Source organism: Balaenoptera ricei, chromosome 8 (genome assembly GCF_028023285.1).
Source record: "Balaenoptera ricei isolate mBalRic1 chromosome 8, mBalRic1.hap2, whole genome shotgun sequence".
Taxonomy (NCBI): Eukaryota; Metazoa; Chordata; class Mammalia; order Artiodactyla; family Balaenopteridae; genus Balaenoptera; species Balaenoptera ricei.
The window spans coordinates 104100322-104113396 of NC_082646.1; the positions used below are offsets into that span (position 1 = coordinate 104100322).

Genomic DNA, 13075 nt, shown 5'->3' on the forward strand with positions numbered 1-13075 from the left:
CGTGCCACAACTGCTGAGCCCGTGTGCCACAACTACTGAAGCCCGTGTGCCTAGAGCCCGTGCTCCACAACAAGAGAAGCCACTGCAATGAGAAGCCTGCGCACCGCAACGAAGAGTAGCCCCCGCTCGCCACAACTAGAGAAAGCCTACATGCAGCAATGAAGACCCAATGCAGCCAAATATACATAAGTAAAATATAGATTTATTTTTAAAAATTATAAAGTTGACCTCCAACAAATTGTAAATAGGTAAAAAGGAGAAAATGGTCAGTATATACAAATAAACACATGCATACAAGAAGCAAAGAAACATACACAAAGCTACCACAGCCCTCGTTTTTGTAATTGGTCACTTTTGTAACTGTTCACAAGGTCATAGTTAATATCCATGGCTTGCTTCTTCAGTTGCCCATTCCATATTTCCTTTGCCCTCAGCTAGAGCTTCTGCTGCTGCTACGGGATCTTTAACTGGTAGAGTGACCCAAACCCCCATTCCTAAATCATTTGAGTCCTACTTCTGGGGGTGGCCATGGATATACTAATAGGTGCCCCAGAGAATCCTCTGGGTTCCAGACATAGTCCTCCTTGCCTCCATTGTGTAGCAGCAGCCCAGTTTCCCCTTGGGACTCAGATCAGTCATTCCAACCAGTAGGTTGGAACCCCCTCCCCTTTTTTTTGGGGGGGTCATTGGTTTAGTGGCATAAGGACCCCAAATTGGCCAGGTGGCAATCTCATTTTCCAATTCAGTGGTACCATTGTTGTGTCCCCTTATGGAATATTACTCACTTGAGAACTAAGATCCCCAAATCAGCAGGCTCTAATTTTTCAAGATAAGAGGCAAAAACTCTGTGGGTGGGTTATTAGGTATAATAGTGAGAGGAGTCATTCCTCTCCCACCCCTTGATTCCTGGACCCATGTGTGCTGGCCAGGGGGTTGACAGTACCATATAATAGTCTCTGATTCAAAGACATACTTCATTCTGTAAATTAGAAGCCCCATCATTTCAGGGTGTTGTCTCCCAACTGGGGCCATAACTGAGTCTTCAGTAAACCATTCTACTTTTCAATTAAACCACCTTATTCCAGGTGACAAAGTATGTGTAGTAAGACCAGTTATTTCCACAGGCATAAGCCCGTTGCCACACTTCCTTTGCTGTGAAATGAGGATCTTGGTCAGATGCAATGCTATGCAGAACGCCCTGAGGAACACACCATGTCTCTGTTGGGAGGGACCCCAGGAAACTTCACTTTTATGAAGTGACCCAAGGCTGGTGGGTGGGTTACAGAGGACCTGGGGCACTGCTGCAGAGGCAGAGTCTGGAGAGTGTGGTGTCCACACCAGAAAATCCCTGGGAAACAACCCTTTGGGGTGCAGCGAGCCAAGGCTGGTGGGCAGGGGTACACAGGGGATCAGGATGCTGCTGCAGGTGTGGGGCAGAGGCAAGGTGATCACCTAGGAGACCAGTGAGCCCCACAGCCCCTTGGCATGCAGCTGGGGCAGAGCACCAGTGGAAGTCCCCACACACATGCACCTCTGACAGACTGTGCAGCAGGAGCAAGAAAAATCACAGCACAGCACGCTGGAACCAGGAAGAAAAGCCCCTTTCTTCCTGCAGTGTCCATCCAGTGCCCTCTACTGACAGAGCCTAACACTGTGCTCACTGTAATGGAGAGATGCTTCCAGGCTAGTCCATTACCGCAGAACAGGTACCGAAGTGTTTATCTGGAGCTGAGGAGCAATATGTTGATAACTGCCACACTAGGAAACCATTAAATATTTACAAGTTAAATAATACACTTGTAAATAATCATCGACCAAAGAAGAAACCATAAGAGAAATTAGAAAGTACTTGGAACTACATCGTGATGAAAATACATTTTAAATGCATATGATGCAGCTTTCATTAGAAAAGAAGAAAGATCTAAAACCAACGGTCTAAGTTTTCACGTTAAACTAGAAAAAGAGCAAATTAAGCCCAAAGTAAGTAGAAAGAAAGAAGGCTAAATGTACAACCAGAAAAAAACAGAACATGGGTAAATAATAGAGAAAAATATACGAAACTAAAAGTTAATTCTTTGAAAAGTTAGTTGATTAATCTTCAGCTAGACTGACCAAGTGGAGTTTATCCCAGGAATGTAAGGTTGGTTTAACATCTAAAAATCAGGGACTTCCCTGGCAGTCCAGTGGTTAAGACTCTGCTTCCACTGCAGGGGGCACAGGTTCCATCCCTGGTCGGGGAACTAAGATCCCCCATGCTGCATGGCGCAGCAAAAAAAAAAACAACTAAAAATCAATGAGTGAAATTCACCAAATCAGTAGAATAAAGGGGAAAAAACATTTGATCATTAATTAGCTGTATCTGTGACAAAATTCAACACTCATTCATGATAAAAATTCTCTGCAAACTAAGAATAGTTAGCATGTACCAAAATTCCAGACTCCAGAAGGAGGCAGGTGTTCAGCATAAACCACATAGTTTGTACTAACATTTTAGAGACAGTGAGACGCTTTGGATTGGTGGAAACCCTTCTGAAATACAAGTTCCCAGACCCAGGCAAAGGCCAACCTTGCAAGTAGGACTTTCTAAGGATAGCAGTCTCAGGCCTGCTATGTCAACTCTTTTCTGTTCAATATCACAACCATATTGGTTTCTTTCCAGGAAGGCAAGGTTCATTATACCTTTGCAAATCAATGTAATTCATAGCATTAGCAGAATAAAGGGAGGAAAGCACATGATCATCTCAACAGATACAGAGACAGTATCAATAAAATGTATCAGGGACTTCCCTGGTGGCGCAGTGGTTGGGAATCTGCCTGACAATGCAGGGGACATGGGTTTGAGCCCTGGTCCGGGAAGATCCCACATGCTGCGGAGCAACTAAGCCCGTGCGCCACAACTACTGAGCCTGCACTCTAGAGCCTGAGAGCCACAACTACTGAGCTCACGTGCCACAACTACTGAAGCCGGCATGCCTAGAGCCCATGCTCCACAACAAGAGAAGCCACCGCAATGAGAAGCCCAAGCACCACAATGAAGAGTAGCCCCTGCTCACCGCAACTAGAGAAAGCCCGCGCGAAGCCACAAAGACCCAATGCAGCCAAAAATAAAATAAATTTATTAAATAAATAAATACTTTCCCCTGATGTTAGGAGTAAGACAAGAATATCTATTATCACCACTTCTATTCAACATTATACTGAAGGTCCTGGCCAGTGCAATAAGGTAATAAAAAGAAATTGAAGGTACAGGGATTGAAAAGGAAGAAGTAAAACTATACTTTCTGATAATGTGATATTATGTACATTAAAACCCAAAAGAATCACAAAAGCCTACTAGAAATAACTGATTTACCAAGGGCACTGGATATTGGGAGAGGCAGCCTGCCTTGGGCCCTAGCATCCCTGCACATGTTTTTTTTTTTTTTTACAAATTTATTTATTTTATTTATTTATTTTTGGCTGCATTGGGTCTTCATTGCTGCACGCGGGCTTTCTCTAGTTGCAGCAAGTAGGGGCTACTCTTTGTTGTGGTGCGCGGGCTTCTCATTGCAGTGGCTTGTCTTGTTGTGGAGCACGGGCTCTAAGCGCGTGCACTTCAGTAGTTGTAGCACGTGGGCTCAGTAGTTGTGGCTCACGGGCTCTAGAGCGCAGGCTCAGTAATTGTGGCGCATGGGCTTAGATGCTCCACGGAATGTGGAATCTTCCTGGACCAGGGCTCGAACCCGTGTCCCCTGCATTGGCAGGCAGGTTCTTAACCACTGCGCCACCAGGGAAACCCCTGCACGTTGTTTTTTTTTGTTTTTTTGTTTTTAACTTTTTATTTTATATTGGAGTATAGGTGATTAACAATGTTGCATTAGTTTCAGGTGTACAGTAAAGTGATTCAGTTATACATATACATGTAGCTATTCTTTTTCAAATTCTTTTCCCATTTAGGTTGTTACATATCATTGAGCAGAGTTCCCTGTGCTATACAGTAGGTCCTTGTTGGTTATTCATTTTATTTTATTTCATTTTTTTATTTTTTCAATTTTCTCTATAGTTTACTAATAAGTCAAAAGAAATTTAAAAAAAAATAGAAGCATCATAAACCTTTTCCTTCTCCTAGTTCCTGGGTCTTTTTTTTTTTTTTCACACACACACACTGTATTTTATATTTACAAGAGATAAATAGACTGACACCAAGCATTGTAAATGGAGGACCACAACAAAAGCAACAATGATCTGCATGTTGTTTTTGCTGAAAACTCCAAAACGAAAGGCCTGTCTCCTGACACTGAGCACATAGGCAATTAGGTAGGCCAAGGCCACCACAGTGTGACTACAGTGTAATTGTTCCCTCCCCCAGAGTAGGGGGAGCCTGGCTTATTTGCTGCTTGCTAAAAAAGGTTCTGAGCCCTTGGCCCTGGGCTCCTCAGATGTGGCATAACCCACTGTGTGCACCACCACTGGGGCTCACTGTGTCACTCACAGGACGTGGGTACTGGGGAAACAGGCTGCCATGATGATGCTCCTGCTGTTTGCTGTGCTGTGAGTAATTCAATCTTATTGCCTACTTGTAGCACCTGTGGAGTTGTGGCACGTTAATCCTTGCCATCCTTTATGACAGGGGTCAGCAAAGTTTTTCTTAAAGGGCCAGATGGTAAGTATTTAAGCCCATGGGCCATATAGTCTCTGTTGCAACTGTTTAACTTAGCATGAAAGCCTGTAGCATGAATGCAGCTGTATACAAAATGTAAATCTGTGGGTGTGCCTGTGTTCCCCCCAAAACCTTTACTTACAGAAACAAACAGCTGGCCCACCTTCCTTTTAGAGTTGGACATCTGAGGTTCACAGAAGGAACTTGCCTAACTCTTGTCTAGCAGGCAGGGGAGGCAGGTGTGCTGGCTCCAGAGCCCTTTCCACCCCTCCCAGCCTTGCTGTGTGCCTTGCTCCGCTGACACTAAAGAAAGCCCGCCAGGCTTGCAGTTCAGTTCCAAGGGGAGGCACAAGCGGAGATCAGAGCGCAGAGAGGGGAGGGGAGGAGCTCAGATATAAGTTCACCAGTTTTTCAGACTTTCACGGCTCCTGGTGGGACTTCTCCATGCATATTACTCTCTCCAGTTTCAAGGAATTGCTTCTGCTGCTTCTCCTTTCAGCCCAGAAAAAACAATTACTGACCCCCGCCTCCACCCCAACTGGCTAGGAGTACAGCACTGTCTGAAAGGTTAGTCACTCAGAATGCAAATCAAAACCACAATGAGATATCACCTCACAACTGTCAGAATGGCTATTATCAAAAAGACAACAGGGACTTACCTGGTGGTCCAGTGGTTAAGAATCCGCCTTCCAATGCAGGAGGTGCGGGTTCGATCCCTGGTCAGGGAACTAAGATCCCACATGCCACGGGGCAACTAAGCCCGCGGGGCAACTAAGCCCGCGTGCTGCAACTGGAAGATCCTTTATGCCGCGATGTAGATCCTGCAACAAAGACCTGATGCTGCCAAAAAAAAAAAAAGAAAGACAACAAATAACGAGCGATGTTGAGGATGTGGAGAAAAGGGAACCCTCCTGCACTGTTGGTGGCAATGTAAATTGGTGCAGCTGTTACCAACTTGAGTCCTTGAACTCCTTAATCAACAGAAATTGATAAGAGGCCAGATGAGGAATTTAGGCAAAGCTTTACTGGAACTCATGCTGCAGCATGAGGAAGTGAGAACAAGAAACAGGTGCCCTTGCTCACTCCCCAAAGAGGGGGCGTGAGTGAGCTGTTTCCTTAAATAGGGTGAGGGTAGGGGTGGGTCCAGCCGGAGGGATGGCTTTGGTGGTCTGCCTACCCCCTCGGTGGTGCTGTGTGCAGGGATCGTGCGCAGTACCCTGCTTCTGCCCCCCTCCCCCACTCAAAAGCAGCAGTTGGGTTTTGGCCTTTTTGTATCTTATTGTTCATAATTTGTCCAAACCGTGCATGCATGCAGTTATTTTCAGTCCCTTATAGTTTCTTTGTATTCTTTTGCTTGGGGAGATGTTTGTCCAGGTGCAAGCACTCCAGCAAAGGATCCCAGGTCCAAGCCACAATGAGATATCACTTCACACCTACTAGGATAGTGACAATAACAATTTTAAAAACAAAATAAAAAGTGTTGGTGAGGACGCAGAGAAATTGGGACCCTTATTCAGTGCTGGTGGAATCTAAAATGGTTACAGACACCGTGGAAAATAGTTTGACGGTTCCTCAAAAAGTTAAACATACAATTAGCAAAACACTCAGTAATTCCACTCCTAGATATATATTCAAAGGAACTGAAAACAGAGGCTTCCACAGATACTTCCATAACGATGTTCACTGCAGCATTTTTCTAGCCCAAAGACTGAAATCCGTGCCCACTCCTCAACAGATGGATAAACAAAATGTGGTGTACACACACACACACACGAATATTATTCAGCCATAAAAAGGAATGAAGTTCTGATCTATGCTACAACATGAATGAACCTTGAAAACATGCTAAATGGAATTACGCCAGACACAAAGTACTTTGTTTTCTCAATTCCCATACACGTCACGGGTCACCTGGTGATCATGTTTCATCTTCCTGTCTCACTTACGCTCCTTGAAAGGAGCCTCTAGTTCCGATTAATTTTGGTATCTGCTAACTACCTGGTTCATAAATCGGAGGCACAAAACCCCCTACTACCCTTCCCCCCCCCCGAAAAAAAAAGACTGCTTGCTAGACAAAAGACCCCAAACCCCACCGCGCATTTGCATAGCACTGTCGTGCACACCGTTTCTCATTTTCAGACCGTTGTTAGTAAAGAGAATCTTGGGGCCGGGGCCTATTTGCCAATCCTGCGGTCACATTACCACTACTGGCTATACTAAGACGACTCATTGTAAACCTGGGATGGGGAAGCGCAAGAGCCGCTCCCGCCCCCGGGGTCCTGAGGACAACTGCTTGGTGGGCGGCCACTATTCTCTCTCCAGTCGGCAGCCGAAACCCCAGCGAAAGCAATTTGCTGGCACGCGCGGACGGCACCGAGACAGCCCAGGCACCACGTAACCATAGAGTGAGGTAGGCGGGTAGAGAGGCCAGAATCGAGGGCCGCTCCGTCCCCAGCTTCCGGCAACGCCTCGCTGCTCCAGGAGTAGCTGTAGCCGCGTATGCAGTTTCCATGGGGACTGAAGATGGCGCCGCGAGGTGAGATTCCGGAGGTGTGTGAGTCGCTGGTCCTGCTCTCCTCAGTACCCGCCCCCCAACCTTCTCTCCCAGTGCTCGACCTAAACCCTTCATTCTCGGGTGTTAGGGACATCACTCCTCACTTGTCCAAAGCAGGGTTTGGCGGACTCACCCACCCTGAGTGCCTGAAGGTCTCGAGGTGCGGGTCTCAGATACCCCCCAATCCTTGGCTGGGCCTATTCTAGGCCAGCTCAGTTGCGAATTTGCAGCGTGACTTCAAACAGGCCAGTGCTGGTCTCTGAGCCCCAATTTCCCTTCCCAAATAGTGACGAGGTTAGATCTTAGAGAGGCTTTGACTTTCAGCCCCAAAGCCGAAGGAGTCGAGTTTGACGGTATTCCGGAAAGAAGGGGATTGAAGGAAACCCCCCTGCACACCGTATATACACACGCACTCCTCATCAGGAATCAGAAGTGCCCCCAAGTGGCCCTTTCCACTAGCTGCGACCTCGTGTTTCCTCCAAGTTAGACACAGAACCATTGAAATAACTTAGGTTGAGCTGCCCTCCAGCCCATCTCTTTTCTCTGTGCTCATATTTTCAGGTAAACGGTTGTCCTCCACCCCCCTGGAAATCCTGTTCTTTCTGAACGGGTGGTATTATGCTGCCTGTTTCCTGCTGGAACTCTTCGTATTTCTGTATAAAGGTAAGGCCTGGGGTTTGACTGCCCTTGCCCCAACATGCCTTCCCCACTTCAGCCCAGAGCCAGCTGCCGCCAAAAGCCTTCTTGTTTTTCATTCTTTTCTGCCCCCCGGGGCTCCTCTTCGCTGCACGGTGGAAGTCTCTTCATCAGGTGACTTCCTTGAGAATGATTTAGTAAGAAGCCCCTCGGCAAGATTTTCTTGAGTTTGGGAAATGTGGGCTTTTCCATTCTGACTCTCCCCCATCACCTCTTTGCTGAACTCCACTTTAAGCCCATTGGTGACCTTCAGCAGCCTGTGTACCCATGTACGTCTGATTACTGTGGAGAGCGGAGTCCCCATAGACTCTCCGAGTTAGGAGTAAAACCCTGTGATAACGAGCCTGCTTCTAACAGACGTAGCCGCACCAGGAGTTAACAGATCCTGCAGCAGGTTAACAGATCCTGCCCACATCTCACTGAGTAGTTCATGGAAAGCTGATAAGACTCGTGTTCTCTTTATTCCCAGGTGTGTGGGAGTTCTTGTGTGTACTGTTCTATGTTGTTTGCAAGCTCTGACTTTTGTATTGGCAGGTCTCCTGCTACCATATCCAACAGCCAATCTAGTACTGGATGTGGTGATGCTCTTCCTTTATCTTGGAATTGAAGTAATTCGACTATTTTTTGGTGAGTGTTGTCCAGAGAATATTTCCATTCCTTATATGAGACGAGCTGGTATCTGTAACCTGATTAACAAGGAAAAGTTTCAATACATAACCTAGGCTCACCATAAGAGATTGGATCTGGTGGTATATCCCGTTACTCCCTCTCTGAAGTTTCAAGCTGCTTCATATTTTGGGTCAGGATTTATCTGTCTGTTGCTCTGCAGGGCCAGAAGTAGGTGGTGACATGAGATATTAGATAATTCCTTCCCAGTTGTCTAACTGCTACAAGAGTTCCTGGTTCCTCTCACTGGTTTGCTTGGGAGAATAGATTCAGTTGTAACTCCATGTCCAGAGCAGTAGACGCCTATCCAGGGCAGTAGACGCCTGCACAGGTCAGCACTAAGATCCCCTCCACTTCTCTGAATGAGGATTTCTCTAGGACAAGTTTTATATTCCCAGAAATACAGAGCAAGCCCTTATTAGTTAGAATATCTCATCCCTGAAAACGGTGTTAAAACACACACTGAGGGGAAAAAAATAGTTTCAACACATATAACAAAGGATAAAGAAGGCTCACATAAAGTGCTAAGAAAAAAACCTAGTTTTAAAAATTAGCAAGGGGATTGACATATATACACTAATGATACTATGTATAAAATAGATAACTAATGAGAACCTACTGTATAGCACAGGGAACTCTACTCAATGCGCTGTGGTGACCTAAATGGGAAGAAGATCCAAAAAAGAGGCGATATATGTATATGTATAGCTGATTCACTTTGTTGTACAGTAGAAACTAACACAACATTATAAAGTAACTATACTCCAGTAAAAATTTAAAAAAAAAAATCACTAGCAAAAAAAAGAAAAAATTAGTAAGGGACGCTAATGGGCAATTCACATAATAATTACAAAGGGCCAATACACATGATAAAATGCCCAGACTCACTAACAAAAAGCAAATTGAAAAAACAAGGTAACATTTTCACCCATCAGATTAAAAAGGTTTCCAAATTCCCAGTATTCTAGTGGCTGTGAGGAACAGGTCTCTATGGTCTCACATTCTTGTGGGTATTTATATTCCCACACCCTTTGGGAATATAAATTAGTACAACCTTTTTGCTAATAGTTTTACCAGGTAAAATTCGTATTCTTAGACCTAACAATTTCCCTTCCAAAACTGGTTGAAAAAAACAGATACTTCTACAGATATGCTAAGATATCTGTATGAGAACGTTTATTGCCATGTATTTTTTTTTATAAATTTATTATTTTTAAAATTTTATTTATTTTTGGCTGTGTTGGGTCTTCGTTGCTGCACGCGGGCTTTCTCTAGTTGTGGTGAGCGGGGGTTACTCTGCTTTGTGGTGCTTGGGCTTCTCATTGCGGTGGCTTCTCTTGTTGCGGAGCACAGGCCCTAGGCATGCGGGCTTCAGTAGTTGTGGCACACGGGCTCAGTAGTCGTGGTTCACGGGCTCTAGAGCACAGGCTTAGTAGTTGTGGTGCACGGGCTTAGTTGCTCCGCGGCATGTGGGATCTTCCCGGACCAGGGCTCGAACCCATGTCCCCTGCACTGGCAGGCAGATTCTTAACCACTGCGCCACCAGGGAAGCCCCTGCCATGTATTTTTTAACATCAAAGCATTAGAAACAACCTAAACATCTATCATTACAGGATTAGTTAAATAAATTATGGCATTGGTTCAGTGAAATTGTTCATAGCCGTTAAAAAAGGGTAAGGTAGTTATGTGTGGAAAGATGTCTAACTATGTTAAATGGTTAAATAAGTTGCAAAACAGTATGCAGAGTATGATTCTATTTTTAGAATAATAAATAGTAATATGTGACCATACACATAAAAAAGTCTGAAACAGTATACGTCATTCTGTAAAAATGGCTATCTCTAAGGGCTGAGTCATGTGGTCTTTTAGTTTCTATATTTTCTAAAATGATTTTTTATATTTGTTTTTCTATTTTTTGGCTGCCCCGTACGGCGTGTGGGATCTTAGTTCCCCAACCAGGGATCAAACCCATGCTCCCTGCAGTGGAAGCCTGGAGTCTTAACCACTGGACTGCCAGGGAACTCCGTATTGTCTATATTAATTGAAAAGTTTTCAATGATTATATATTATTTTTATGATTTACAAAATTTTTCCTCAAATAACGAGCCCATTGTCCCTTGCCTGGGAGCCAGGCTGGAAGCAGGACCTCTCGGCGAATGACTGCAATGCTGTAGCTGCTCCTAAGCCTCTAGTTTTTAACACAGTGGGGCCGCATTTATAAACCTGCACACCCCCATTCAGGGGCATTTTCCTCTGCTTGCCAGTCCATCGCATCCCACCTGCCTTTCCTCTGAGGCCAAGGAAAGCAGGCCACTTGGAGGTGACTCCATGGGCTGTGTCTGACAGGTACAAAGGGAAACCTCTGCCAACGGAAGATGCCGCTTGGTATTAGCATGGCCTTGACCTTCCCATCTGCCATGATGGCCTCCTATTACCTGCTGCTGCAGACCTACGTGCTCCGCCTGGAAGCCATCATGAACGGCATCTTGCTCCTCTTCTGTGGCTCAGAGCTGCTGCTTGAGGTGCTCACCCTGGCTGCGTTCTCCAGGTACTGCTGCTGAGGGACCATTTCCCATCACCTGAGGGCTGGATTCCCATCCCAGGGGGGGATTCATTGTTTGTCTAAAGCCTGAGGGGTCTAGAGGATTTTTAAGGGCGAAAAGGGTGTCCGTGGGACTGCCTTTCCCACTTAGGGCAGATATTCTCCTCGTTCTTTGGGGCCAAGAGGCTTGGAATATAGAACAGTTCCAGCCAGCTGCTCTCATTCACTGGTCTTTTAACATTTTGTTTCTTTCTTTCTTTCTGCCATCAGTATGGACAGGATTTGAAGTACAAAAATTTCAGCCAGCAGCCCTCACAGGCTGAGACCACACATACCTCTGGTACTTTAGCCATACCAGTGAGAAACGGTGGGTCAAGTTGTCCTGGGAAAGGTTGCAGCTTTTCCTCAGCACAGACACCTTGGGGAACAAACCGAGCATAAGGCCACTGGGCACCGTCTTCTAAACCGGGATCATCAGCCCAAGAGACTCTTCTACACTCCAGTATAGGGAGGGGCAAGGCTGTCGCCATCCTGGCCCTTCTCAGAACCAATTAATTCCCTTCTGACCTCAAGTTTTCCTCTTTGATCATCGTGGCCAGAGCGTCTTGTGTGGACCGTGCAGGCTCCTTGGGCTTCCAGCAGGACCTGAGCTGCACGCTCCCTGTGTGTGCTGTGCCCCACGTCCTGCAGGAGCACGGGGCACCTCAGGAGGGTGTGCTCCCAGAGTGATGCAAAAGCCGCTCATCCCGTTTCTCAGAGACTGAGCTCCAGAACTTTCTCTGGAGCTCATAGTGTTATTTTTCTACTCTCATCATGAAACAAAACATTATTTTATAATAAAGATGTATTTTCTGTGGCGGAGGTTGTAGTAGCCTTTTCCTCACGGCACCCATCCCTTCTCTTCCACTTTAAGAGAAGGTAGAGACTATCCCAGCGGTTTGTTCTCGGCTGTGCTTGGTGATTCAGTGTGGACGCAGAGGCAGTGATGAAGGTGTCCCACTGAGTTTCTTCCCACAGCTGCAGCCTCAATTAATCCCTAAAGGCCCTGCCAGCTTCTGTGTCTTCTTCAGATCTGTCATCCTGACTGCTCACATTTGTCACCTGTGCCCCAAAGCCAGCATCTTGTCTCTCATTCCTCTTACAGATAATTGTCATCTTTCCAGGATGAGGCATGAGTAATTGGAAGGAACATATTCTAAACTTACCAATATTTTTTGGTCATTTGTTTTAAAATTTCAAGTTAATATAAAAGGAACACATACTTTTATTCTTTAAGCTGGAGGCATGTTGCACTAAATGAGTGAATCATTCCCTTCTCCAAGTAACCGTCTTTAAAACTATTTCTCATCTTGCATGATAGCAGCCATTCTTTAGCCCCAAGAAGCCATAACAGAAGCCACTTTAGGAAACCTTGAGCCATATGGCCCATCTGCTATCAGATGAACCCTAGAATATCTGCTCTTACTCAAAGTAAAAACTAATTGGCCTTTAAGAATGTCATGCTGGTTTTTAACTGCTTATTTCCTGTGATCAGGCTCATTCTCATCCTATGTAGGTTTCCACTTTCCAAAGCACTGATGCTTTTTCTTATTTCCTAACCCTCCGTGTCCTTGCCTAAGAGCTGCCTTTGGGGTCCATCCAAAGACTATTAATAGGTCTGATTAAGCATGAAACAGTAACAAAAAACCCAATAGGAACTTCCCTGACATTTCAATCACATATCCCACTAATACCTTAATTTTCTGCTGCTTCTCACACTGCTTTTTTGTCTAGCCCTGCTTTGAAGAAATCGCTGGCATCAAACTGGAGAAGAACTCATTCTCCATGGCCTCTCTATTTCATTTAGAGTTTCATTGGTTAAGGTCCCCCTCCCAGCAACACAGAAAAATGAATGGGAGGCTCAGTTGAAAGTTTAGAGGTGGCTCATAATTCAAAGGGGCTTTAGAGATCAACTTAATCTCATCCCCAGCTTGGCAGG

At 45.4% G+C, this 13075-nt stretch overlaps 1 protein-coding gene across 1 annotated transcript; it reads left to right on the forward strand.

The window, feature by feature from the left end:
• The first annotated feature begins 7106 nt into the window (after window positions 1-7106).
• On the forward strand, window positions 7107-11947 carry TMEM216 (transmembrane protein 216). The gene is made up of 5 exons (XM_059929750.1): window positions 7107-7189; window positions 7755-7856; window positions 8424-8516; window positions 10902-11103; window positions 11368-11947. Exons 3-5 carry the CDS (start codon window positions 8471-8473, stop codon window positions 11381-11383), a joined length of 264 nt encoding a protein of 87 aa, XP_059785733.1. The 5' UTR covers window positions 7107-7189; window positions 7755-7856; window positions 8424-8470; the 3' UTR covers window positions 11384-11947.
• The last annotated feature ends 1128 nt before the right edge of the window (window positions 11948-13075 follow it).

Excerpts from the sequence above, each read along its gene's own strand:
- TMEM216 (XM_059929750.1), top strand. The coding sequence starts at position 8,471 with ATGCTCTTCCTTTATCTTGGAATTGAAGTAATTCGACTATTTTTTG. Across the intron at positions 8,517-10,901 it reads AGTAATTCGACTATTTTTTG|GTACAAAGGGAAACCTCTGC; the intron begins GTGAGTGTTGTC and ends TGTGTCTGACAG.